The following is a 27777-nucleotide window of genomic DNA, read 5'->3' on the forward strand; positions in this document are numbered from 1 at the left end:
TTTCTTTAAGACTCACAAAATTTCCAGGGGAGTTTATAGAGTCCACCAGATGCAAAACCAGATAGGCTATCATTCACGATACAATGCAGGGAGGCATTTTCCCCAGGTCCACAAAATTTATTAACCATTATATACATATCAAGAATTGAAAATGGGAAAGTAAATTATATGGAAAGTGCCTCATTTTGCACATTGTCTCTCACGCAGAAGGAATGGTAATCACAGCTATCCATTATTCAAGCAGATGTCAGAAATAAGCCAATACTCTTCGTGCCATATGCATGATACGTATAGTGCATCTTTCCCCAAACGATCGCATCAAAGAAGTGCAGTTGCCTACTGGTTACGTAGGGCTCCAAATCAATTGTTTTCATTATGGTGATCGCTTCAATCCATCAGTTTGTACCTTTTCTCTTGGACTCCTCTGACCCCCATCTTTATCTCAATTATTGTATGTAATGGTACCTAGTTGACAACGCAATTCCGGTTATGATGAGGAACAATCTCTCTCTCTCTCTCTCTCTCTCTCACACACACACAAACAAACACACGTGCGTGTGCACGTGAGAAAAAATCAACTTTAAAATCATCTTACCGCTATATGAGGAATTTCATTTAATGGCTTATCAGCAAAATAAGCATATAATGCTCTTAGTACAGCCTGCAAGACGTTAAAAGCAAGAATAGTAAACCCAAACCGCCATCAAATTGGCATGCCAATTGACAGGGAATATCCACTTGAAGTGACTTTATCAAAACAAGTTACATCCACCTGATGTGATATGACCACAACTGGACCACGTTGACGTTCAAGTTCAATAATTACTGGCTCCAACCTAACAAAAGAGAAGCAAGCCATTAAAGTGGCACTTTAAGGGAAGACCTAATTCTGGAGATCAAATAAGAAAGAATGTATAGCTTAGTTTCACTTAGTTTTGCATAAAGTAAGGGAAGCCAGCTACTACCTTTGAATAACATCAAGGTATGACTCTCCCCTGGGGTAACGATATCTTAGCTTGTCCTTCTTACGTGACCTGCTCAAGAGAAAAGGATGGTATTGAGAAAGATGAGAACAGAAGTTACAGAACTGACAAGAATATTGTTTCATTTGTTATGCACCCATGTATACAAGTGGTTCAATGGGAGGACAATGTGGGAGATATATTGCTGGCTTATGCATGTAACTAATCATGATAGCAACTACAAAGCCTCCATAAGAGCAATTAGAAAGGTACATCAATTTTCTTATGAATCTTCAGTATGTTCTGGAGTCTTTAAAATGAGCTTTCCTTTGGCCATCAACTATGGTTTGTAACTATCTATGCAAGGGAGATTCCTATATCTTAATACCCAACAAACTTTTATTGCTATAACACTGAACGTAAATAACAGTGATGGGCATTCCAATACATGATTTGAATACAATAGTTTAGATACCCAAATGATGATTAAGACCAAACTTCCTCCCCAAACTTTATATAATAGGCTTGATAAACTTCAAGCGCTTTTTTTTTCTCCCTTCATCAATAGCAATATATTCATAAAAATGACATCAACCACGATACCTACAATTTGCCAGAACGTTTTTGGACCTATTTTCTTGATTTAGTTCAACTAATTAAATATTTGAATGTTAGAATCAGTATAACATATTGTAAAAAATGGTGCAGATGAAATAGTGGATCAAGGAAGATATCAACTAGGAACAAAACAACTTACTTTTGGTGCTCACAGAGAGAGAGAGAGAGAGAGTAAAAAAAAAAATCAAATTAAGCAACAAATAATTCTATGTGGAAATAGTTATCACCAGCACCAGACATACTCATATTCATCTGGCATGTTTTTCTTTATTTCTTCATATGTCATCCCATCACATACTCCAGCATTTATCTCATCAAGGGCACGCCATTGTATCTGCACAATCAAAACCACTGATTTCATGAACTGGTATTTCCATTGGACCATACAGAAATTCAGCATCTGCTTACATGTAATTATTGGCTAGGAATTCAAAAACCAAAAGTTAGAATATGCCTGTGCGGGATACATTGTAGATATATATTGATTTATAACCAAAGTAAGATGTAAGGCTCCTGTAAATTTAAAGTTTTAAAGACTAACCTTGGGGAAGCCAATAATGGGGCTTGCAGTTAAAATTGTCCTCTGCAGTGTACTTGTCCATATCTAGAACACAGGTATGACTGTAAGTAGAGGTAGAGAATTTCTACCAAATCAACTCAACATGCCCCGACGTCTTCGACAAATCGAAATGTATAAGACTATCATCATAATCTATATGACACCTCAAATGGTTCATCACAAACTTTTCTAATGTTTACAGTTTGCAGCATAGTTAAGGTAAACTTTAAGCAAAGGGTGACAACATTTAATAAGAAAGAATAAATATCATAAAATGACCTGGAATCAACCATGAAACAATTAGAACCAATGATTAAAAAGCAAGCACAGGACCAAAGTAGTACGCTGCTGGTTGTTGATTACTTCGAGAGGATAACACCTAGTTTCCAGAGGTTATCATTATGTATTCCCAATTCTCTCAATCGTTCATTATTCCACTAAAATCTCAGAAAGAAAACCCAAGACGTGAAGGAACTCAAGGACCTTTAAAAACCTCTCTTGCATGGAAATGTTTGAGTTGTTCGTGATTAGTATTCCCTTCAAGCAATCTAGATTCCCAAATTCTTTCATAATGACTGCAGAAATGCAATCACTCAAATACGATAGTGTTGGCCTCATCCTATTTGTTGATGAAAACATCTGTTAAATAATGGGTCTCCCTTCGGTGTACAGCTAGGGTCATAAATGAATACAACTTCTCAAGATCCATTTCCACCAAGAAAGATTGCAAAGTTTCATCAAAACACCTCTGTAATGTCTTGTATAATCCTTTATCTAAAATAAGGGAAACAATGCATTGGATTCGGAAGAAACAGGGCAGGCAAAATGTACTCATACATTAAAAGCTAAAAGACAAAAATCAAGGAGGTCTACTTGATTGGTTAAGGTGCTGATGATCAACCACTACCTCCCAAGTTCGAACCCTACCGTGAACTACCTTAAAGAAATGAACAATATGATCATGGAGACTACATCTATATACTCCTTGCTACCTCAAGAGATCAAATTAGGGCAACATGACATAGCTCATCTCTAGCTGCCCCAAAATAGTTGGGATAATGCTCTAATGATGATGATGACATAGCTCATCCCTCTCAAGGTCATATTCACCGGTTGAATGCTCAGACATAGCCACTGAGGCCTTTACTAGGACAGCAACAACAGAAAACATGTGCTACCGTTTGGCCTAGTAACAGGCTTTAAGAACTACTGAGAATCATATCCTCATATGGATTAATATGAGTCAGGATAAGATAAGCCCAAAATCAAAAGTAGGTCAGAAAATACAATGATGACTGTGTCTTACCTACTTCTAGTAATATTCTAGCAAAACAGAGAGGTTATCACAAATTCATATGAGAATGATAGAATCCAATCACCTAATGGAAACATAAAACTTCTAAACCTGATAGGCTCAAGTTAAATGGGGTATTCAATGTTCTATTGCTCGCTTGTAGGTGTTTGTTTGAGGAGTGGTTATGATCAATAGTTTGACTCAAGGTTTATGTGAGCATTGTTAATATCACAAATGATATGTTGACTAAGACCATTTTCTGGCCATGACTTTGATGTACAACAATAAGCTGTGAAAAGTATTTCTTTTTCCATGAGGAATCAGACATGAAAAGTATAACATGGACAAAATTGATGCAGAATAAGCAACTGTAAGGTATGAGTGACCGGAAATAACTGCTTTATACCTACTACAATTGAGAAACAACTGAAAAAGGTGGCTGTCATGTCATAGATGTTATAAAGAGTCATCAGAAACAATAAAGATAGTCATATATTTGCATTACGCCATAGTTTAAGATAAATTAGTAGTTTAAGATAAATTAGTAGTCATTCATTTGATAATGATCCTCTTAAGATTATGCTAATGGTTTCACTAGTATCATATCGTTCTAGTTTGATATTACTCTTCAACAAGAGTCGCGAAATCATTCCATAGTGGACTGTGCTTCCAAAAACTGCGGAAATATTTCAAAACATATCTCCCTTCGTGCATCAGGCCAATTTCCATCTTAATTAAGAACATTATCCAAGAGGATGTGATCATTGGATCTCACCTTAAATGATTGGATATGTACAAGAGCTGTATCTCAAGGAAATGGTTGCCAATAGTTGATTAAAGTAAACCTTCTAGTTTCCTGTGAACCTCATATATTACGTAGCAGCAAGGACACAAGAAGCAATACTGACAAACACAAACGAAGTTGATTTCACAAATGTAACTGGAACTTAGAGCACAAACTAACTGTATCAATGATGCCGACCATCTTGGTGCAACTCTTTTTAATTGTTGAAGGCAGTGCTCACAAGAGGCGGGTCATCTAGAGGTACTAGAGGACTCAAATGCAATTTGAGCCATTGCAAAGAAATTTCCTTTACTTGTGGAACAACAAGCTAATTTGATTGCTGACACCCCAGCACAAAAGCTACCCATTCATTTACTTTTTTGTCAGGAGAATTGATTCCCTTACACAACTTAAGTTTTGAGAATTGCCTACAATTTCTTTGTACACTCATATACTAAGGAGTAACCATAACACAACATAAACACAATATATGTCAATAAAAATTTAGATTTCAGTCACCTAATAATGGAATTACATCCTTTTACAAAAAACAAATGGAATATAGGCATCAAATCAAGGGATACAGAAGTTTAACAACCAATGTACTAATGCAGCATGCACTCCATACTCACGAAGAGAGGATCATTCTTATGGAATTTTGTTTAATAAGAAACATAATCCACCAATAATAGCTTACATAGAGCTGGTGAAGGTATTTGGATAATTGAAACAAAGAAAATTAAACAAAAACATAGTTCCTTCCTTCAGATTTATAAAAAAAATCATTAATGGAGTCTAGAACTTATCCCACAACCAGCACCATTTTGGACAATAGATAGCTGGATCTAGATCAACACCATCATACAGAAAGCAATGTTTTGGCAAGAGGCTCACTGAAGCAGTTCTCTCAGACTTAAGGCGCTTCTCCACAAAGTTAGCAAGTTTCTTTGCATAGAGCTCTCCAGATTCACTGATCAAAGGAAACATCATAAGTTGTCTCATAAAACTTACATTGCAAAAACATAGACATGCTGACAAAAAGATGAGTATGCAATGGATGATGAATGGATCTGTAAAAGCCAACAGCTTGAATGTACAAGGTTAACTTGGTACAACCAAAAAGAGAAGAATAACTATAGCTAGTATAGATCCAATCCTTTACGCATAGCAAAATACCAGGAGCCATGAACACCAGGGCAGAATGTGTTATAAGAATACTCGGACTACATTTCTAGGTGCTTCTTTTTGAAACATAAATTCCAATAGTTATCATTGATTGAAGACATTCTATCTATCTTAGCCTTCCCAAGCACTCCTTCATTAAAAGACTCACCAAGTTTGCATCCATTGTAAAATGAAAATTCTCATTTAATATTTTTAAACAACAAAACCAAAGATAACCATATGCCTCCAGGGAGGAGCACCTCCTCTCACATAAAGAGCAGTGCTACATGAACACCAACAAATGTCCAACTGTCTGACATGCGCTAAGGATGCTCAAAGCATACCTTAAAAAATGCTTTTCAATATAAATAATTACAAATAATAAATAACAAAATATGATTCACACATATGTAACACTATCTCTTTTATCAGTGACTATATGTAGCATAATTTTTCATTAAAATAATTAAAATTAGCATTAATATAATTAATATTTGAAACGCAATAGCTTAACGACCTTGTCATGTGTATGTGTGTAGAGAGAGAGAGAGAGAGAGACATGTGCACATACAAATGCACGCAAGCACACACACACACATGCAAAACCTTAGGTTAGTCCCAATGCTAACACTACAGAAAAATCACCCGCCCCTCCTGTTTTCGATGTTAGGGTATTTGTTAACTCCATTTTTTTGATGTCAGCCGTCTACTTGGTACACTTGTAGATCTAGGTTTACATCTGCTCAAAATCAATTTACTTTTATTCGCTGCAGAAATTCATGTAGTGTTTGTAAAAGTATCCCCAAAATTTGGATGAAGATGGCATACTTAAGCATCGGCTAACTTAAGTATCTCCTAAATATATGTATGTGCATGTGCATGTTAGTGTGTGTGGTCTTCCATTTGTTGTCAACCTTTAATCTGTCAATTCCAAACAACCCCTCACTCTGCTAAGATTCCCTTGATAAATTCCAAAACTATCTTTTGAAGTTAGTTCTAGGTACCTCTTCTTCCTACCTGAACATTTACTCTGTAGCTTTTTTAAGGTTTTTTTGGCTCATTGTCCTCCATATTCAGGATTCAACTTCATATTTCTTTTGGGCCATTTATTAGGGGTGTGAATGGATTGTGGTGGTGATATCTTAAATTTAGGGGTGGAAGGGCAAGGTTTGAACTGGGAAGGAAGTCCCTGTGGTGGAACTATGTGGATGAGAAATTTTATACTTACATTTTGGAATTACCCATGTGATTCATAGAACTTTCTTCGTGATGCCTCTGAAACTTCCTCCTCTTTGTCTCCTCCCTTCCTAGTCTCTCTTCCCTGTGTTATAAGCCTCATACTACTGCCCATTGATCTTCCTCTAATTACTTGCACACTTTCCCTCTGTTCCTAGGAGAGAGGGCGGAAGATCCCCTCTAGCTGTCCATCCAAAACCATTAATGGCCAATGAACCCCTTTAGTAATGCTGTAACTATTCCTTGAGTCCACCCCCTCCTAACCTTATATCACAATTGCCCTTCATGTGATATTCATCCACATGGTCAGGGAGGCCAACCACGTGGCTAATGCATTGGCAAAGGAAGAGGAAGCAGGGCGACCCACAGAGCCTGGGTACTGTCAACAATAGGCCTCTTCAACAACCAGGGTTCCTCGCCCACATTTTGCTGACCACACACCAATCTCCTCCACATTTCTCTCATTCTTCTCACCCCCTCTCTCTCCTCTGCCGCTCGTTTTCTTGCATCACCCACCATTTTTATAATTGTGGGTTCTATTGTCCCTTGGAAACACTTTGATATAGGAAGGAAAGGTGGGAAATTAAATCCACCATTTTCTTTAGCCTTAAACAAGTAAAATCAATAAAAATAGAGAAAAAAAAAAGGCTGTAAATCAAGCCAAAAGAATAACTTTCTTCTTTTATAAAATAAAATTCATTTCAATAAAATAAGCCTCCCAAAATATGAATCCAACATTTGATAAGGACATGAAACCCTAAAGTTAACTTGAGATTCAAGGAAACATTAAGACTCTAAAACATCCCTAAACAATACTAAAATTTCCGAAATACCCCTGTGAATAGTAATGCATGAACAGTACATGTGAAAGGTAACATGAACAATACTTGTGAACAGTGAATAAAAATTAAAAATAAGAATAAATCCTAAAACTAAAATTAAACTGTAAATCTTTTGAAATTGAATAAAAATTAAAAATAAGAATAATTTTGTCTTGCATCATTCTTCCCTGGTTGAAAAAACTCGTCCTCAAATTTTAAAGTGTACTAGATGAATTCAGCATCAAAACCACCTTCAACCATCTTCCTCTTTGTTGGCTCAAATATTATTCATGGTAAAAGGAGTTCCTCAATAAATGGATCCTTATATGTATATTGAGGAATCAATCCAAATTTATCGAATTCAGCTATTCTTGAACTCCCATTGAAAATCATGTACGATATTCCAAACTCAATTTTCTCCTCTTTAGAGGCTTTCTTGACATTTATTTCATTACTCTCTAAATCCAAGGTCACAATTTTGTCGTTTATGAGTCGACCACTCTTATGCTGCGCTATTCTGATTCCGATGCCCTAAATCTCTTGAATACTCCACCTCTTCGATATCCTTGAGATCTTCAAAGGCTATAATTATTATCACTCCTCATGTTGCCTTCTCTCCATATTCTTCACGAGCAAGATCCTCTTCGGAAACATAGTCATCTTCATTTGATCCTTATCACATATTGGATCTCAGAGATCTTGTTGTTCATCTGGGTATATATCGAAGACTGATGGCAAATCCCAATCTACAACCTACTGACTTTTATACAACCTGTGTCAAAATAAAAAATGTCATCATACAAATCCAAAACCGTAAAGTGATGTTCCCCATGTCTAGGTCTTCTATAGCTTTCCTTTTCACTTGACTCTTCACACGAAATACGGGGGTGAAAAGGGTGGAACTAGAGTTTTTCTTGAAAATTATGCTCCCATCAATGCCATCACGCATCGAGCCCATCTATGTAGTTTGACATGTCATCATTCCGCTCCCACTTTGAGTAGGACTCTGATTCGCACCATTATGTATAAAAACCCTATCTAAATCTATCCTTGTAGATTCCTCTCTGTTTATGGCACGTTGTTGCTGGCCTCGCTTGTGCAACAAACGTGTACCCCTCTCTATCAAATTGTTGATTTCATTGCACAATCAGATCAGATCGGCCACCCCACAGCTACGACCTTTACGACCAGCTATCGCAATCTCTAACCATCTTCGAACCGAGCTCTGATACCACTTGATGCAGGAAGGAAAGGTGGGAAATTAAATCCACCCTTTTCCTGAACCTTAAACAAGTAAAATAACAATAATGGAGAAAAACACGGCTACAAATCAAGCCAAAAAAAGAATATTCTTCTTTTATAAAATAAAATTCATTCCAATAACATAAGCCTCCCAAAATATGACATCCAACCTTTTTTAAGCCTATGAAGGCCTTATTAAAAATAAGAATAATTTTGTCCTGAATCACACTTTATACAATGTATAGTGCACCAAAGTTGTGGGTTGCCCCATTTTTTGAGATGTATACCTAGACTCTAGTAATAGCCGACCCCAAATAATTGGAATAAAGCCTGGATGATAATGATGACACCTAGACTCTATTAATATAATATATATATATCAATTCATTATTGTCAAAAACAATTAACGGTGTTAATGGTGCACATGATACTAGTCGACCCAAAGGTATGCATTCATTCAAAGAGATGTCTTTATGCATGCAGTGGGCATGAACCCCAAATTTGTTTGGGCCCAAGTTGAGAAACAGCCTATCTACTTAATTTGGCAAGCTAATCATGATAGGATGAAGTTTCTATAGGGCCTAGACTTTATGAAAACAAAATAAAGCCTCACCTCAAATCCTCATCCAGAAAGCACTTTCGGCATCGAAATCTTCATGATGGCTCTAAAATTAATCTCCAACATCGGCAATAAAATTTAAACTAAAAAAATGGTACAGATCTTGCGGATCTATGAACACTTATTTTTAGGGTAAAATGGATGGTTTAGATGATTTGGTCCAATATACACTATTTTTCAAATTTGAAATCCTAATTGTTTTGCACAACCATAATGCTCAAGCTGAGATGATCGATTCAAAGATTTTTCAACACTTGAATTGCAATTTTTTGATGAGTTATAAGGTGAGGCTTTACTTATTTTGAAAGGGCTGCAGTTCTATCAAACCATTTTCCATTATGATATTTGAGGGCCAGTTTTATTTTGAAGTTGGAAACTTTCATAGAACGGTTGCTGTCTAAAGAAATCGCATCACATATATCAAACCACAAATGCTGCAGATTGAAAATTCAACATATACATTGATGCTGTCATTAGCGAAGGTTTCTCTCTTTCTTCAATTCGCACAGCATCATCTATCAATTTCTATGTTTGCCCTATGTTGAGTTTGTATGGGGACATCAAAATATACAAATCCACTGCAATGTCATTATTATTTATGTTATCTATTGTATGTGGTGAGTTTAGTCCCACATATGAAAGTGTACTGTTGTAGGTCCCTCTTCATCTCGATATCAGGAAGTTAAGAGTCTTTTTATCAAGATGAATAATGAATAAATGAGCCAATATATAGCACAGGTTTCTGCCATATTTTTAACAAAGGGAAATATAATTTATAATCAGTTCATTCTCAACTTACCAGGTGTTTCCACCTTTCTTGTTACTTAAGTTTTGAATTCAGACCTCTTTCCTGCTATGTGCTGGTAATGAATGTGCATTGTTAATCTACATCATACAATGGCCAAACTGTGGTTTATATTCTCAAGTTCAAGAGATCAAACATGGTTATTAACCTAAAGAAAATTAGATGCCTCTTTTGAACAAGAAAAAATAACTACTTTCAAATTCTTTCAAATATATGGCTAATTGTTTGAAATTTAGCACAATTCTGGAAAGAATAAGGAGTACACAATAACTTCATATGGACTACCTAAATTAGGACAAGACATTCCCAGAGTCAAAACTTTATGGAATACATATATGTGAGTGAAAATCTGATGAAATCTGAGCAATACACACCTCAAAGCTGTGTCCCCGCCAATTCTTCCTCTAACATTATCACGACTCTCTCCATGGCGAGTAAGCAAAATAGGACGAGGTGTCAAATGAGTATTGACCTACAGTTGATTACGAGAAAACAATATTAAATTTTCTTTGGTAAAACTGTTCAGAAGATATATAATAAATGTCGAGAGGAATGCTTGCATCCCATAAAGAAACCATCTTAGAAGGTTCCATATCTTTCTTCAAAAGATTTTTTATTTTTTTGTCCATTAGAACTACTGACAGGAACTATTCTCTTTAGCTCAAGAAATCAAAACAGCTTAGGTTCCGAGCAATATTCAGGGGGGTGGTACTTTGCCATGTAGTTTGCCAACCGGAAACTCAACTCAAGTTTACCCATGAACCAACCATTTGACTCAACTAGGTCATGTAGGAAATTAGAAAATATGACCAGAAGAAAAAAATGAAGTATATCATAAAAAAAAATTTAATACAAACCATATAAATATGAAAATTCAAAAATTATTACAGAAAAATTAAAAGTATTACCTTATTAATTATATTGTCTTAGTTCTCATTACACACCATAGTTTCTATTCGTATCAGAAAACAAAATTGGCTCATTATGATGTGAATAGGCACTGTAACAAAAATATATTTTTAGGGGATCTGGGGAAGGAAAGATTTTCGGATGTATCTATTATATATTTCATAGTAACTGCAGAACAGAAGGCTTGGATAAAGATTTTATAAGCTCAAATATAAAACAGAGGAAATAAGGGGGGGGGGTGGAGAGATAAAAAAGGAAGACTAGGAAGAACTAATAAGGATGGGTAGGTCCACATGTTGATTAGGAGTGTTGGTAGATAATAGAGAAACCACATGTTGATTAGGAGTGTTGGTAGATAATAGAGAAAGAACCATTGTTGACAGTGAGGGAATTATGTTTCACGCTAGCCAAAAATTTGAAATCACAAGTAGAACTCATGAGTGCATCCACTCGTGCTCCGCTTCCAAAATTCCACGGTTAGCAATTAAAATTGACTGAGAGAAGACCTATGATCATGTGGATTGGTCCATTCTAGATGAGACTCTTAGGAGAATATCTTTCAAACCAAAATGGAGGACTTGGAACCGAGGCTGCATGTCTAATCCTGTTTTCTCTATTATGATTAACGGATCCCCCAAAGGATTCGCCCTACCATATCCCACCTTCAATACGCAAACGACACCCTGGTCTTTTGTGATCCCTCACACCTACAGGTCAAAACCATTCTTACTTTTCCTCAAGTGCATCGAAATGGCTACGGGCTTCAAGGCTAACCTAGCCAAGTCCAAGAGAATAGGCGTCTGTACTGATTTCAGCGTGGTGCAGTCCCTAGCCACCGTAGGTGTGGAGTCGAAGAACTCCCATCCTCTTACCTGGGCCTGCCATTATGTTTGGGAATGCCTCGCCTTTCCCTTTGGAGTAGGGTTCTAGATGAGTTTGAACTTAGATTTGCAGGTTGGAAAGGTAGATTCCTTTCCAAGGCCGGGAGACTCACTCTTATCAAGGCTACTTTAGCTAAGGATTTAAAGGAAACAATCAATTGTTCCCCAAGAGACACTGCAACCCATAACATTCAAGAAAAAATAATGTCTAGATTAATAGACTGTGCCTGATGTTATTATAATAACTTGTGTAAGTAATATTCATTAAAAAAAATATGCACTTGTATAAAAACTATCTGATGCTTGACACTAGTCTTCTACGCTTCTTCAGGTTAAATCTCAGTTGCATGACACCAACCTTAGTTTCATGATATCTCCAGCTACTGTTAATATCCGTTTGTTTGAAAATTATAGTGGAAGGACAAATTCTTAAAAAGAGGATAATGATCTTTGAATATGAAAAGTGGAAATTTTTCTTTAAAAAAAACAAAAAGCAATTTTGTTATTTCTTAATGTGAGAAAGCAAGACGGAAAGGAAAGAAACTAAAAGAATATGCTTGGAGGTCCAGTCAAAGTTAATCGCATTTCCCTTTCATCATGGTAGAAAGCCAAGACTAGAAGATCTTAACTTTATAGTTCAATGTACTAACTTTAGATATTTCCACCATGAAAAGCAATCCCATAACGCAATGAAAGGCAGGCAAAACAAAGAAAACTAGCATATGAGTGTCTCAAACTTCAAGAAGCAATTTCTGGAATCCAAGCCATACCAAAAAAAAGACAATTCTTCCAGGGAGATACCCACTGATATTATTGACCTGATTTAGGAAAAGGAACTCTACATTAGGACAAAAAATAAGGAAAATTGCTAACCAGTATATAACAGAAAGAGACATGCCACTGTCAAACTAGAACTTGACCAGATACCTCATTAAGCATTTATCAATGATTGATATAATACAATGACGTGAATATCAAAACAAAGCAATATAAATAAACTCCCCATACACCAGACCTTTGCTTCATCATGGAAGATCATCCGGTAAAAAAAAAGCATTAAATTCCCTATTCATGCAAGTCTATTTTCTTTTTATGCAGTCAAACGCATTAAATATTCCTATATTTGGAACAGTCACAGTTATTCAATAAAATATTGTGATAAAAGCCACTGGTCATTGAAGCTAACTTCTATCATTCTTGAAGTATGGCTTCAAATACCGCAGATTGGACTTTCTATTCCTCAGAAAATTTCATTCCAATACTTAGGAAGGAAAATCCTAGAGAAGTCAACTATAAATTTGTCACGCCCGAACCCCAAGTACAAAAAGGTTTCACATTTCACTTTTCAAGCAAAAAAGCAAGCACAGGCATGAGGTGCAGGTCAAGGGAATTCATAGAAACAATGTTTGACTACACGGACAAGTCGATTTGGACTAGCCCCAAGTAACTTGGGCCACACAGAGAGATTTGCTGTCCTTCCCCCCCCCCCCCCCCCCAAATAAAAAAATAAAAATAAAAAAACAGGGGGCCGAGTAACTCAGGCCAGGTAGAGTCCCCCAAAATTTTGGGGGCATGTAGAAGTTGATTAAAGTAATTATAATATATATATATATATGTATATATAATTGCTATAATATTTGATTGGATAAATTATAAGTCTGATGTTTAATATTTTATTATTTTCCTATGTTTCTCGCTTATTCTGAGAAAATGATATTTAACCAGTTTTCTATTCTTTACTTTTTAAGAATCTTTTTCTTATCCTTTGTATACTTTTCCATTGCTTATCCTTTTCTTTACTTTTTCCTATTTTTAAAAAATTTTCAGGATCTTTTCATTATTTTTCTTTTTTTATTATTTCGCTCTTTCCCAGCTTGGCACGAACTTGGGTGAGTCGACTTGGATTCAACCGAGTATCTAGGCCTGGTCCGTGGCCAAGTTCCATGGCCAAGCTGAGTTTTAAACCCTTGCATAGAAACCAAAACCACATGTTACAACTACTTGTACCAAAGAGTAACAAAAGTTGGATATACAGAAGACCGAAAGTATGGTTGCAATCCACTACCTAGTTAATACACAAACATAACTAAAAATTATAAGCATGTATAATATTTGGGGAAGGCAGATAGAGAGGATCAGACTTACTTGTATTTGCCCACCATGTCCACTAACCATATCTATCATTTTGATATAAGAACCCTCCTCGACGGGTTCATAGACCTGATAAAATGAATACATACAAATATTCATTGGATACAAGGTAGGCAACTTTGAGGATCCCACCAAATCAATTCAATATCAAACAAGAATCACAAAATAACTACCCTCTCATAATTGGCTAAGCGTATTTTGAAATCTTGTAGACCAGCTTCATAATCTGCCCTGCAGAGAAAGTAATTCAATATTAGGAATATTAAGTGGTTATAAATGAAAATGTGAAACCACATGCAGAAAAGGAAACCCTAATCCAATAACAAATGCATATGGTGCCCACTCACACTTCAGCATAGTCAGGACTTTGTTGAATTTTCAGACGTATGTTTCTCTCAATGATAGCTGCATCATTACAAATTGTTTCCAAAAATATTATCTGTAGCACAAAAAAGGAATGTGGATTAGGAATCTTAGTCACTAACATAAAACACAAACATATTGCAAATAGAGTGCTGTTAGCTATCAGCCAAAGGAAAGTGATAAAGAGATAGAAACCAATGAGATTTCAATGAAAAGCTAATATGACGACAAATTGTTTAGCTAACAGGGTTGCAAATAAGAATAGCATAGAACCATGGGATGGCATGCCACCATAAGCACACCTTATTTAAGTATTTGCTTATTTCTTTCCTGTTAATTTCAGGATTAGTATTTATCGAGAACATTTGAGAAATGTTCTACATCAAGTTCCGCCTCTTAAAACTACACAAGTGTTTCATGAATGGAGAGGATTCTAATATTCAACAATTAATGCAAAAATATTTAATAATACAAAAGGGGAACATTTACTTTAAGGAAAACAAAGGTCATTTGATACTTGCCAAAATCCACAGCAAGGGATCGACGAAGTACAATCTCAAGACATGAAACATTATAGTCGACGAAGTACAATCTCAAGACATGAAACATCATAACTATAACCAATGAGGAAAAACTGCTCAATTCATCACCAAAGGTAAAAGAAGCAGGTTATGAAATTTGGCATTCCCTAGGACTTTTTCTGCAGTATAACGCATGGCACACTTTGAAAGTATTGACCCTCTTAAGTGACTATGATGGAACGGTTAAATTGGAGTATTTTTTTATTTAACCCACTCAAATCATAGAGTAGCACCCCTGATAATACACTTTCAAGAATTATTTGTATGGTTGCCAATAGTAATCACGCATACAAAGATATGCTGTGTCATATTAGTTCTACTAAATTACCTTGCATTTCCCTTCAGCCATTTTCATGAGCATGTTCCTTCGCTTCCTGGTACTATTAGTAGCATCAAAAATACCAACCTGTAAAACAAACAAGGATAAGTCTACACACGCATGTAGATTATACAAAGAGAGGCAATGGTTCTTACCTGACCTCCTTCCTGCATCCAGGATAGCATGTCTTCCATTGCCAGGGCAGCTACCTGAATGCATGCCATACATTCAGCAAATGTATGAAAAGAGGGGCAATACTAAGTATGCAGGGAAAAGAGTCAGCATACAAATCACAAAACTTAAAAACAGTTTTTCCACTATTGCAATTAGGCAATTCACCATCATCACCATCATCATCATCATCATCATCATCATAACATATTCCCAATTAATTGGGGTCAGCTACATGGATCCCGGTTCACCATTCTTCTCTAATAGAGGGGCCATTAAGAGTATAATAATTCTGAAATGTTTTCTGCATCTATTGAACCATTAAAAATGTCTTTAACATTCATCCCTCTTAACAAGTTTTGAACTAAGAAATAGCTATTACATATGGTGTATTGCGATGAGATAAATATGGACTGGCCAGAAAGATATCTATAAAGGTTCCTTGCCCAATCCTATCAGATGTTCCTTGATAGAGCTTACCTCATTACGTGCCTCTATTCCTTCTGGGTTGTCGCCTCGGAAGAAATCAGCAGACTGCAGTCAAACGTATAAAGCTTCAATGACATCTTACGATAATTCTATCACAAAAGGGAAAAACAATTAGCTGATGCTAGCAGAAAGGTTTTTTATCCATGCAAACAAATGAATGGGAAAAATTAATCTTATTTCAATGCCATTTTGACAGAAACAATCATCTGCATGAATTCGTCTAGTTAGTTCAGAAAGTATTGCCTGAACAGCAGAAGATGTCAAATGACTGTTTTGAGAGTTCAAAGAAACAAAAGACATGCAGCTCAATGTAGCCCAATGTAACATAAACACACAGTTTCTTTCTAGCATTGCTCGTAGTAAATACATGTAGTTCGGTGTTGTACATAGAAGATGGGCAAAAAAAGTTGAAAGCCTGGGTGTCTTCTTGGGGGGCTGTTCCTACTCAGGCACATCTTGTTGTCCATGATGACTAAACAACTTACAAAAAATTTGACATTCTGAAGCCAAATGATAGAGAGAACTCAATGTAAATATAATAATTACAAACTGGGAGTCCACGTTTCTAGAGCTCTACAACTCAGGATCATGATCCCTAATAGAAAGGATCAAGATTCGAAAATTCTAAAAATCACAAACGAGCGATATTCCCTTCCCTAGAGCGCAAGAGAGAGATTTCAAAGCGGAATCGACCCTTCGTTGCGCAATATCTTCAGCCACAACCCTTGTGTATCCTCGGAGTTCTTGCACAACTCTAGAGAAAATATAGATAAATTCAAGACGCTAAATAATGTTAGAATCAGGGCATGGAGTGCGGTTGTATACTTAGAAGGGAGTTTTTTTTTCCTTTTTATTTTGAGGAAGAGTCAGACAAAATGAGAGAAGAGAGAGAAAACTTGAGAGAGTAGTAGGCCAGTCGATGCCACTTGAGCTGGAGGTTGAAAACCAAGCCTAAGCTCGCTCATCTTGAATCTAAATATGGTTCCCCACACGAGACACAAATGGTGTAGGCGCAATTTAGGAAAGGCCCCAACCAATACCACCTTCAGTTAATATCCAAAATTTCCATCCATATCTTCCTCTTCCAAACACCAAATGGCCCAGCCATTAATCTCAAGAGGATTCAGCTGAAGTTTATTAGGAAGGGAACAGTGAATGGAGGAAGTTTAAAGCAGGTAGAGGCCATTTGTAAATGAGCATGAAGGCCAGAGGATTAGGACATAAAGGACGAAAAATAAGACCCTACTAGGCAAGTGGCACTGGAGATTTACAGTAGGAGAAGATGGTCTTTTAATTACAATTGCAAAGGGCAAGTATGGTGGGGGATCAAGAATTTAGTATTTCAATTTTTTCGTTCTCTTATTTTCATTAGCAAAACGGCAGCCAGGAAGTGCAACTTTCACAAAAACATCTATAAAAAAAATTAATGCATACAATGCTCTAATAAAATAATATAGTTATGTTAGTCATGGTTTTAGTAACAATTACTGCTTGTGCCAAGGAAAGAGTTCCTTCACTTTTAAGTTGCATATTTCATTAACATCCATACTTATGTTTTTGAATCATCATCATCATCATTGCAACCTTTTCCCAATTAATTGGGGCCGGCTACATGAATCCTGATTCTCCATTTTGCTCTATTAAAGGCCATATCCTCAGTGAGGCCATAAGTCCCCATATCTTTTTGGACTACTTCCAACCACATCCTTTTCGGCCTACCCCTTGCCCTTTTCAGTCCTTCCACTTGAACTAACTTGCACCTCCTAACAGGTGATGTACTTGGTAGGTGCTACACATGGTCAGCCCACCTACGTATGCTCTCTCTCATTTTATCGCCTATTGGTGCCATGCCTAAATTCTCTCAAATAGATTCATTTCGAATTCTCTCCCTTCTTGTTTTGCTATTCATCTACCTCAACATCCTAATCTCCTCTACATACATTTTATGAGTATATTGTTTTTTTTCCACCCAACATTCTGCCCCACAGAGCAAAGTTAGTCTCATCGTTGTCCTATAGAACTTGCCCTTCACCCTCATTGGTATTCAGCGATCACATAAAACTCTAGTTGCACATCTCCACTTCGCCCACCCATCTTTAATTATGTGTGTGACATCTTCCTCGATCTCTCCATTGTTCTGGATTATTGACCCAAGATATCGGAAGTGCAGTTCTTTTTGTACTTCCTGGCTGTCAATCTTGACTACTTCCTCGTTTCTACCTATTATTACTAAACTTACACACCATATACTTTGTCTTAGTCCGACTTAATTGTAAAACCTTTGGATTCTAGAGCATCCCTTCAAAATTCTAACTTTGCGTTGACAAACAAGTCTCATCAATCAAAATTATATCATCTGTAAACAACATGCCCCACGATACCACATCCTGTAGGTGCCTAGTTAAGTCATCCATAACTAAGACAAAGAGATACGGGCTCAATGCTGACCCTCAAAATTGCCGCATGAGTCAAAAATTTCACCAAAGAAGACCCAATTCACCATGGACATTCTACTCTTTTGGATTCTCGAGATTACATTGGATGAATTCTCTTCTAACCCTATTCGATTTCATGCAGAAACGACCCACCTTAAACCAGCCAAGAGGACTCGTAAATCCGGCTCATTGGAATCACATAAGCTTGCTGTACACAAGAGGGTTGATGGCACCTCAGCTTAATGCTTGAAGGGCCCCCCGCGAGTCCAAGAATGCCAAGAAAGCTGTCAATAAAATGCAGGTTAACCATGCTTCCAAGCAGGCAGATCCCACTTCACAAATCGGTATGTTTGGTGGTCAGCTCCAAAACAAAGGCACTCCAATGTTGGCTTTGTGTTGTGTTCTCATGCTCTAAATTTCTTTTCTCGCTGTCAACCATCTGATTATTTGGGCCTTATTGTTTCAATCGAGGAAGAGATGTAGAGGGCTCAGCCATGGAAGACTCGATCGATTCCTCTAAAGCCAGGTCAACCAGATGATAGATAAAATTGTGCACCAAAGTATGAGGCCCATGTTTTGGTGTGGGGGAGGGCCTCAACTTTTCGAAAACGTTGGAAACCTTTTCAGACTGGTGTTCGAAGATTCAGCAGATCGTTTACTGATTTGACATTGTCTCTAAACATAATGCATCTATTTGATAAAGAAAAGCTTTGACCGATTAGGTGGTTTGTTCTAAGGATTTCGTTCAGCAGGAGTGTTGGGGTGGAGATGGCAGCGTTATGGCTTGAGCTAATTGGAGGTGTAAGGTTTAGAGTGGGAAATGCTAGTTGGGTTTCTAAGTGGAATACTTGTGTGGTGAGGTTTCACACTAGGCCACTTCCGTAGCACTGTGAGATTAGCCTCAGACCAAAAAGTAACCAGATGGTGGCCTCAAATCAGCTAATGGAGAAACCAACACCTAAGCAAAAGAGGGCACTGATAAAAGAAGCCCCAATGAAAGGGCAATATTTTCCACTGGCATGCTTTTAACTTTAATGTCCGCTCTTCTGACAACAGTATCTTGGTGCAACATGATGTACACCTCTCAATGCATTAGCCACAGAAAAAAATGATACAGAACAAATTATGCCTAGTTTGTCGGCAAAATACTTGTTGGTCAATTTGTGTTCTGAGATCCAACAAAATGGGGTGTTTTGCAAGTGATGTGAAAATTGGTATTTTCAGTTTTCATCTTACCCACAAAACAGCACTGCTGTTCGTATGCCCCCACAACTAAATAGGATTCTAAAGTTGCATTTAAAGCAGTCACTCAACCACAAACTAGGCATCACCTAAAAGGCTGCCCCACCAGCGCCAAAACATGTTTTGGGATGGCATCTAGAGAGTCCTTAGACATTAATAGGATGCACTCACTTAACTAGCTCCTGCAATTCATCAAAGAAAACTTGGTCATTGGACCTACAAATGATGACAACAAATTTTAGGCAAGAAATCCACTTTTCTTTTCCTTCTTCAAGAAAGGTCACGCTCCTGTGCATAAAGTTAATATTAATGGGGAAGATGGGGAAGACAAACAAACCAAGATGAAAAACACCGATGCTAGTGAATAACTGAAACAAATATATGCCAAAACAACTCGGCTGAAAATAAAATAAAGATAATATGACCAGTAAGAGGAAGAGGCAATGCTAAGAGGAAAGAATTTTCCTCATCCAATAATAGAAATAATTAGGCACTTAAAAGTATAGAAAAATATGGAGGAAATTAGTGGCTTTATACCAGAGATGGAAAAAGAGCATACAGCAATAGCCACATTAATACTTCATTAGATCATGTAGCATCCATATATTTCATCATTTGAAATCCATATATTTCAAGCAGCACTTAGGAAGCCCACCTGCTCTACATACCATATGGAAATTAAGGAAAATTCTTTGAAGCATACCTGATTAGTTCCATGCTTGAGTCGCCGATACTGTTAATCAAAGAAAGAGCAGAAAAAGAATCATTCTTAATTCAAAACTCAAGAACTGCCAACTTCCAAACAGGACAGAAAGTGAATAAGCAAAGAAGATAGGTCAGAAAGATACAGGCAAACATAGAGCAAGTGGAAGAATCTCTACCTTGCCAACATTGAAGTGCTTAGTTTCATGACCCAACCAGCGAAGGTACCTAGTCAACTTGGCTGCAGTAAAAGTCTTTCCTCGAGCGGGCAAGCCGACCTACAACCAGAAGAAGATAGTAATGGTTGTGTAAACCGCTGTCAAAAAACTTGAAAGAGACCATATTTCAATAGGAAGTCATCTATATGCAGGACCTTACCATACAAAAAGAGTGCAATTTCTTTCATGGAGTTATCTATGCAATTTCTTTCATGGAGTTATCTATTCCTACAATTAAAATTAACTTCATAATACAAATAAAATACATTTGGAATGGTGGAGACAATATTTAAGAAAAGGTTCCAGAGACAGTAGCATAATATATACCAGCACAATGGCTACTTGGCGATCTTCTTTGGGTCCTAGCATCTGATCTGCAACAGCTGCTGCTGCAACAGCACCAGCTGCAGCTGGCATAACTTTCTGTCATTACAACAAACAAGACCGTAAGAACTCACCCCAAATACAAAAAGCACAAAAGTTTTTGCAGTAAAGAGCAATAAATATTAGAGACCTAGACCATCATGCTTGGTATCCATGAAAATAGGTTTCTGAAAATCTCAATGTAGGCAATCCCATGTAGTCAGTAAGTAACATTTCATATTGTAGAGATCAAAGGCCCCATTATAAGCTACAGAAGTCAATCTGGTATATGCTTTTTTACAACAAACAAGTGCATGTTTAATGAAAATTCAGAAGAGAGAAACATGTAAGTCGTGTATTGTGTGGTTTCTGATGTAAGTTAAAGACAACCAGAGAAGTTAAAACTGTATAGCAAGAGAAAGCACCAATGTGTCTCTTACCAATAAAAGCAATATACAAGCAAAGATGCCAATGTTTCTATGCCAAGAATACCAACCTTTGCTTCTGAATCCATTTTAAGTTCTCCACCAGTACTGAAACTAGTTGAACTAGCGGATTTGACAAGCCTAGGGGAACCCACTCCCCTATCCACAAAGAGTCCCCTGTGACTGTCCTGCTTCTGCATGGATGTAAACGTCCCTACTGATTTGGACTCTATCATGCCAGGAGATACAGGAATTCTGGAAGAATCTGGAATCATGACCTCCATATCCTACATGAATTCTTGACATCAAATCAAATTATTTATGCATCAAAGATAGACATCATATTAGCATTACATAATGCAGCAATTATATAAATAGCTACGAAATTCGTAATAAAGGAAAGCTTAGCACAGTAAATCCTGGAACAAACTCAACAAAAAGAAAAAATATATTCTTAAATCTAACAACACTTCAGCAACAACATCACCTCAGTAGCAAAATTATGTGATGCTCTACTTATGGACAAAGATTCTCATATAGAAGAAAAAATATCCATGGAAGTGGTTTTACCAATTCTCTCACCATGGCCCAACCACAGCACCTTGCTGCTGTGCTATTTGGCATCTCTCTTGCATCAAATATTTTAAACTTTTCAATGTCAAACATTTGATAGGCTCTTGGTTCCTTTGAGAAATTTTCATGCAATAGATTATTTGTGGTCTGTTTGCCAATACTTTGTAGCATAGAGGAGATGTAATGTGAATTGTTTGAGGTATAATTATTTTAAATAGTTATTTGAAATAAAATTATAGGAGATGAAATCATATATGATAGGGCTTTGAAATTTTCACACTAGTTTTTTGTTGAGCTTGTGCCACTAATTGCCCATTACAAAATTGATCAATTTCAATTTTGAGAAAAATCATATTTATTAAGATATGAATGCTAGAAGTAGGGAATTCGAGCTGTACATAAGGAGAAAACCCAACTACACACACACACACACACAGACTTATAAATTACTTGAGTCAAGCAAAATTAATTGGACCATCCATTGTATAACCAATTTTCTTTTTAGGGACCTTTTATAACAAGTGTTGTGAGTGGCTTAATGAAAACTCTCATTCAAGAGACAACTTTCAACATCTAATTGACGAATTATGTAATGAACAGTTAAAACAGCTCAATTCCAGATTGCCAGGCGCCCAATTCTAACCAAAGGAATCACCAGGGAATCCAAACAAGTCATCCTAGCTTTCAAGGCTTCAATTTCTATAGCCTCCCATTTTGCAGGGAAACTATCGAACGCCGCCTTAGAGACTTCCATAAAAGACACTACACCCTTTCCCAATATTCTCTTTAAAGAGTCAAGATAAAGGCAGGGTGGTTATTTAGTAGAAGGCAAGGTGGGCTGCTTGGTAGAAGGCAGGGCATGAAAAGGGGTGCAGACTGGAGACCAAACCCAAAACCTTGCATGAAGTTGATCTCATGGGATATTAGGGGTCTACGACACCTCAGAAGTAAATATTTTGCCCATATATGAAACCGAGAATTAAGAGTTTCTGATAGGTTCATTAATGCCCTCTAGAGCAGAGGTCTTGTAGTCTGCATGACCCTTCTAGCTATTGGAGACTTAAGAAGCCTTTTGGTGATTTGGGGCAAGTTTAGATAGATAATGAGGACAATTCAATCAGACAATCATTTGCATCCCATGATATTACAGTACTTTGTGAAGGAGCTTGTTGTGAGCATTCTTAGCCCTACCCTTGTTGCATTGGTGGAGATTTCAACATCATTCGCTTCTCCTATGAGGAGCAGGAAGGAGAAAAATCACAGCCAAAGTATCCAGGTCTTTCTAGAGCATTGGGGCCATGATTACCAAGCATATTTGTTTATGTAAAGATATATTTTCTTTTATTATATGGGGGTTGCACGAACCTTCAACATGGGTAGCATTCCTGCCCCAGTAGTCAGTCTTTTAAGGTACTAGTACCTTGGCAGTTTATTGAAAAACTGCCTTGTTTCACATTCCCACTCCCATGAGACATTCTGCAGGTGTTGTCAGTTACAAAGGCTACATATACTGCTCAAAAGATGGAGTTTGGTCCTTAATTTTCCCAACATTTATTTGGAAAAGAACAGGCAGGCATTGCACAGGCTAAAACTGCCAGTTAACATAGCTATAAACAAGCATGAATTTTCTTTCCCAAGCTCAACTAATGGAATCTAGAACCTCAATCCATAACAATGTTAAGGCCTCTTAACTTGAGATGGTCTGAGTCCAATCTAGGAAGATATGGGAAAAGAGTTGCAAAGAAATACCTTCCCAATCACAGCTTGATCTACAGTTACTGAACCTGAGTTATTAGTTACATAAGAGCTACCATTCACTGCATCAAAGCTAGAAAAGACACCAGAACGAGTCAATGATCTTGGAGTCTCTGTCTTATTGGCTGCATAGGTCACTCCTGAGTTTGCACCGGAAGATGGAGCCGGAACAACATAATGTTCTAAATCAAGCTCCAATGTTGCTGCGAGACCATTCTGTGAAAAAAGAAACGAATGAAGGAAAATACGCCATGCTTCATTGAGGTCAGAAGGAAATTAGGTGTGACTAAAGAAAAGAACTTCAAACATACATTGTTCATTAAGTATTTTCACATATTTACAGAATTATGTACATACACACAGACATAAATATATATCTGGAGTGATTTCATGCAACTGTCTTATAGCAATATAATGAAACACACCTTCATAAACCATGTTAGAATCACTTGTTTGACCCTAATACTATGATAAACAATCTCAAAAACAAAACAAAACAAAAATTGAAACACACCATAAGCATAGGTTTTTTTAGCCCAATGAATATAAGATTTGATGGGATGACTATACATATGTTCTCACTTCTACATAATTATAAAGCAATATGCATGAGAATTAGTTGTTCTCTTTGAAACTGGATGTCATAATTTGCTTACATTTTATCTTCTTTTTATTTCTTTTTTTTTTCTTTTTTTCTTTTTTTTTGGGCTAGGGGGGCAGTTTAATGGAGAAAGGGTCCCCTGTCCATGATAGCAATGGAACTCACGTTGTGGCAACCACGTCCCTGACCACCTATGCCTTGATCCCATTCCTAAAAGGTCAACACCATCAAGTTAAAACCTTTAAGCATCCTTCCAAAGAATGTGTTTATACTTTAAGATATACAAGAATCTCTTCACCATCAAAGGGAAACATGTTCTTTTTATTTCGGTGTTTCTTACCAAAAGACCAGAAAATGTTTCCCTGTGTATTGGTGATTCTTACCCAGAGACGAGAAAAACTTTCCGTCTATAATGGATATGCTGAAAAGATAACTTTAGAGGTTTTGAGATTTTCTGACAATATTTCCGCATTTTTGTGGTAGTCATAAACTCGTAATATGGTCTGTATTCCAAAGGAGGCTAACCTAGTGGCGGATAGTTCAGTTGCAACTAAGTAGTTCCGGGGTTTAAGGCGATATCTACATTATACACGCCAATTTTCCCCAGTTCTTTGCTCTGTTTCTTCTTGTTTAGTTAAGTATGGCTCGTACAAAAAATTTACCAAGAATCAATGAAATTAGCTAATCAAGTGGTGAGAGGGACAATGAATTTTGCAGACAACGTGGAAAACAATATATAAAATTCATAGGCTGCTGATGTAAGGTTTAGGCAAATCAAAGGACAATAGCTAACAAGGATCTGGAAAATGAATCGAATATGCAAAGAGTGATGTTGTCCTGGAAAAGTTAGGACACTCTGGCAAAACTTGAAAAAGGATCTGGTTACTGCATGGTTCTAGAAAAAGACTCAACCTAGACAGCATTCAAGGGGAATGTGAAAACCATGTGTGGAAGAATAAGTTTCCAAGCTATGCAAAACTAAAGCTGCAAAAAGCTAGTATATGCATCAATGACGAATTTATGTGATCAATTGATATATTCATATGCCTTGTGCTAAACATTCTATCAATCTCCTCCCTGACCAAATTCTAAAATTAAACTGCAAAAGTTTACAGGATAGCTGCAATTCAATAGAAGATATGTACACATATAGAACAAGAAACGAGAAATGAGATTCCCTATTCCCAACATGCTCAGAATTGAAATTTTCGAGTGAGATAAAACAAAATAAGAAAACGAAACCCAATTGATTAAGACATACCTCTAAACCAGTAGCAGGAGCAGCGTTGATGCTAACATCTGGTATCCCTCGTACTGTAGAAGGTTGCAGGTTCTCCTGATAAGCCCTCCAACTGGCAGCAAGATCAAATGGAGAAACCCTATCTGCCTTAATGAAAACCCGATAGTCTAGCACCTCGTCATCGTTAAGCCTGAATAAGGCCAACCTTGCATCCCCTTGTAAAGTCCCTCCAGTCAGGAGACGATTTGGACCCTCCTCGACAACACATGGTGTATTGTTGTACTTCGGTTTGAGTAGAAATTTAAAATCCAGAGTCTCTGTAATGGAGAACCAACACCAACTAATTTTGAAGAACGTAATGGCTCATTCATGAACCAAGAAAAAAAATCAACAAAGAACAGTTGCCCATGATAGAGATAGATAGAGAAAGATCAGAGTAAGAAATAAATACGAAAATGACATGAATTCGAAATACCCATTTACTATAAATGTGTATTACATACCATGATTGGGAGGGACGACAAAGCTTAACTCCCACATGGAGGTCGACTCTCGCTCCATAGCAAGCTTAACAGGGTAGAAAGAGAACAAATAAGGAAAGGCTAGACAGATAGAGAGAGAGGAAGGGAATTACCACCTCCACTTTAGAACCCCAAAAACCAATCAAAAAACCTATATCAAATCAATCAAACAAGATGTATTGCACTACATTAACACCCCTCATTTGAAACTAAACTGTAAAGGAAGCAACAACTGGTACATTAAAACAACTGTAAATTAAGCTGAATATGAATATACGAGAAATTTCGTCAGAAAAAATAGGAAAGGGAAACACAAAAAGAATTTATTTTTTTGAGAGAGAAACTCACAGCTTTAGAAGAATCCCAGGAGCCAACAAGAGGAACAGAGCCATAGACATGGGGAATGAGCTCCCCCTTGAGCTTGTAATTCTCCATTTTGAGGGAAACATAGAGCTGCCCTCCTGCATGGTCCAGATTCTCCTCTCTCTCATCGTTCCCATTTGAGCTATCCGGGTTCTTTGAAGAAGCAGCACCCATTGCAATAAAAACCAATCACCCCAGAGAGATGATTCAGTCAAGCGAGCTATTTACTTCTAGAGAGAGAGAGAGAGAGGAGCTTGGGATTTTGTTGTTTTGAGGTTGAACTTTGTTTGCGTGGAAGATTGGATAACAGATGGATAGAAAGAAAAGAGGTTGGAATTTGCAGGTGTGGGCCTCACGCGAATCACAAGCGAAAAGAGTGAACAGACATACATTTTCTCTCTCTTCAACTCTCTCTCCCACTAAAAACTCTCTCTCTAAAAACCCCTATCTCAAATCTCTTTCTCTCTCTAGAAACCCCTTTCTCAAATCTCTTTCTCTCTCTAGAAACCCCTTTCCCAAATCTCTTTCTCTCTCTAAAAAACCCCTTTCTCAAATCTCTCTCCTCTCAGGAAAGAAGCCCTTTCTCTCTCTAAACTCTCACTTTGTAAACTCTTTCTCTCTCTAAACTCTCAGTTTGTAAACCCTTTCTCTGTCTCAAGCACTGTACACTCTCAGCTCTTTTTCTCTCTCTAAATCGATTGCCTCGTGCGTTAGTTGGTGAAGTGACGAAACCAAGTAACCACCTCTCTTATCCATTCATCTCAAAAAATTATGACTTTTTTGTGTGCCTTGTACTACAATCATGGGACGTATATAATGTAAAGAGACCTGAAGTCTTTACTATGGTCCATGTGAGTAGATGAACTATATGGTTCCATGGGTCATCACCGTTCAATTAATGGGTTGGAAGGTGATGGAGAGAGCGAAGATCCAACCAAAACAGTGCAGTTGTTCAGTTCTATGCAACATGACCTCTGCGCCCCTCATTGGTTTGATGATGATAACCCTTGATGGTCATATATATAATCAGGAAATTTATCAAATTACCTGTTAGAGATGAACAACTTAACACCTTATCTATATATTTTGATTTAATTCCAAATTACCCATAAAAGTACATGATCTTTCTTTTTCTCTTTTTAACATTATTAACTATTTTTATTAATAGAATAGAATTACAAAAATGAAATTACATTATTATAAACCAACTACCAAGGCAATGAAGCACCACTTTTCGCAAGAGCATCAGTTACCTTATTTGACTCCCTATAAAGGAAAATCTTATGGGAAAGCTTTCTATGTTCCTCCTACAACATAGAAATTCTATACTCCCTTTTATCTAACCGTCCATTTTTAATGGAGGGCTAAGAT

The 27777-nt window shown here is 37.0% G+C and overlaps 1 protein-coding gene across 8 annotated transcripts; it reads right to left on the bottom strand.

Annotated features, from left to right (window-relative positions):
* F2KP (fructose-2,6-bisphosphatase) lies at nt 1–27199 on the bottom strand. Of its 8 annotated transcripts, none has more exons than XR_016061603.1 (23): nt 26392–27199; nt 26026–26089; nt 25544–25839; nt 23676–23897; nt 21425–21640; nt 20893–20988; nt 20527–20625; nt 20349–20378; nt 15960–16013; nt 15469–15517; nt 15318–15395; nt 14393–14484; nt 14219–14276; nt 14040–14114; nt 12665–12712; nt 10479–10576; nt 5112–5187; nt 2122–2184; nt 1823–1914; nt 966–1034; nt 773–836; nt 596–661; nt 1–465 (listed from the first exon to the last, which is right to left on the bottom strand). XR_016061603.1 is itself a non-coding variant. In XM_011624744.3 (23 exons), the coding sequence occupies exons 1-23, from the start codon at nt 26578–26580 to the stop codon at nt 388–390; spliced, it is 2277 nt and encodes a 758-aa protein (XP_011623046.1). In that variant the 5' UTR covers nt 26581–27199; the 3' UTR covers nt 1–387. The 8 variants fall into 8 exon arrangements, 6 of the variants coding, with proteins under 6 accessions (XP_011623046.1, XP_088731077.1, XP_088731075.1 ...); XM_011624744.3 differs by having other exon boundaries at nt 15464–15517; XM_088874951.1 differs by having other exon boundaries at nt 15464–15517; nt 21425–21651; nt 26392–26523.
* Nucleotides 27200–27777: the final 578 nt, after the last annotated feature.

Source organism: Amborella trichopoda, chromosome 8 (assembly GCF_054954075.1).
Source record: "Amborella trichopoda isolate Santa Cruz 75 chromosome 8, AtrichopodaSantaCruz75HAP2 v2.0, whole genome shotgun sequence".
In the NCBI taxonomy this organism is placed as follows: Eukaryota; Viridiplantae; Streptophyta; class Magnoliopsida; order Amborellales; family Amborellaceae; genus Amborella; species Amborella trichopoda.

What these genes read in the sequence shown, in the direction of transcription:
- F2KP (XM_011624744.3), bottom strand. Translation starts at nt 26,580, where the DNA reads ATGGGTGCTGCTTCTTCAAAGAACCCGGATAGCTCAAATGGGAACGAT. An exon ending in AAATGGATTCAGAAGCAAAG is followed by an intron (nt 20,989 to 21,424) that starts GTTGGTATTCTT and finishes TTGTAATGACAG; the next exon opens with AAAGTTATGCCAGCTGCAGC. An exon ending in GCCAAGTAGCCATTGTGCTG is followed by an intron (nt 20,626 to 20,892) that starts GTATATATTATG and finishes TTCTGGTTGTAG; the next exon opens with GTCGGCTTGCCCGCTCGAGG.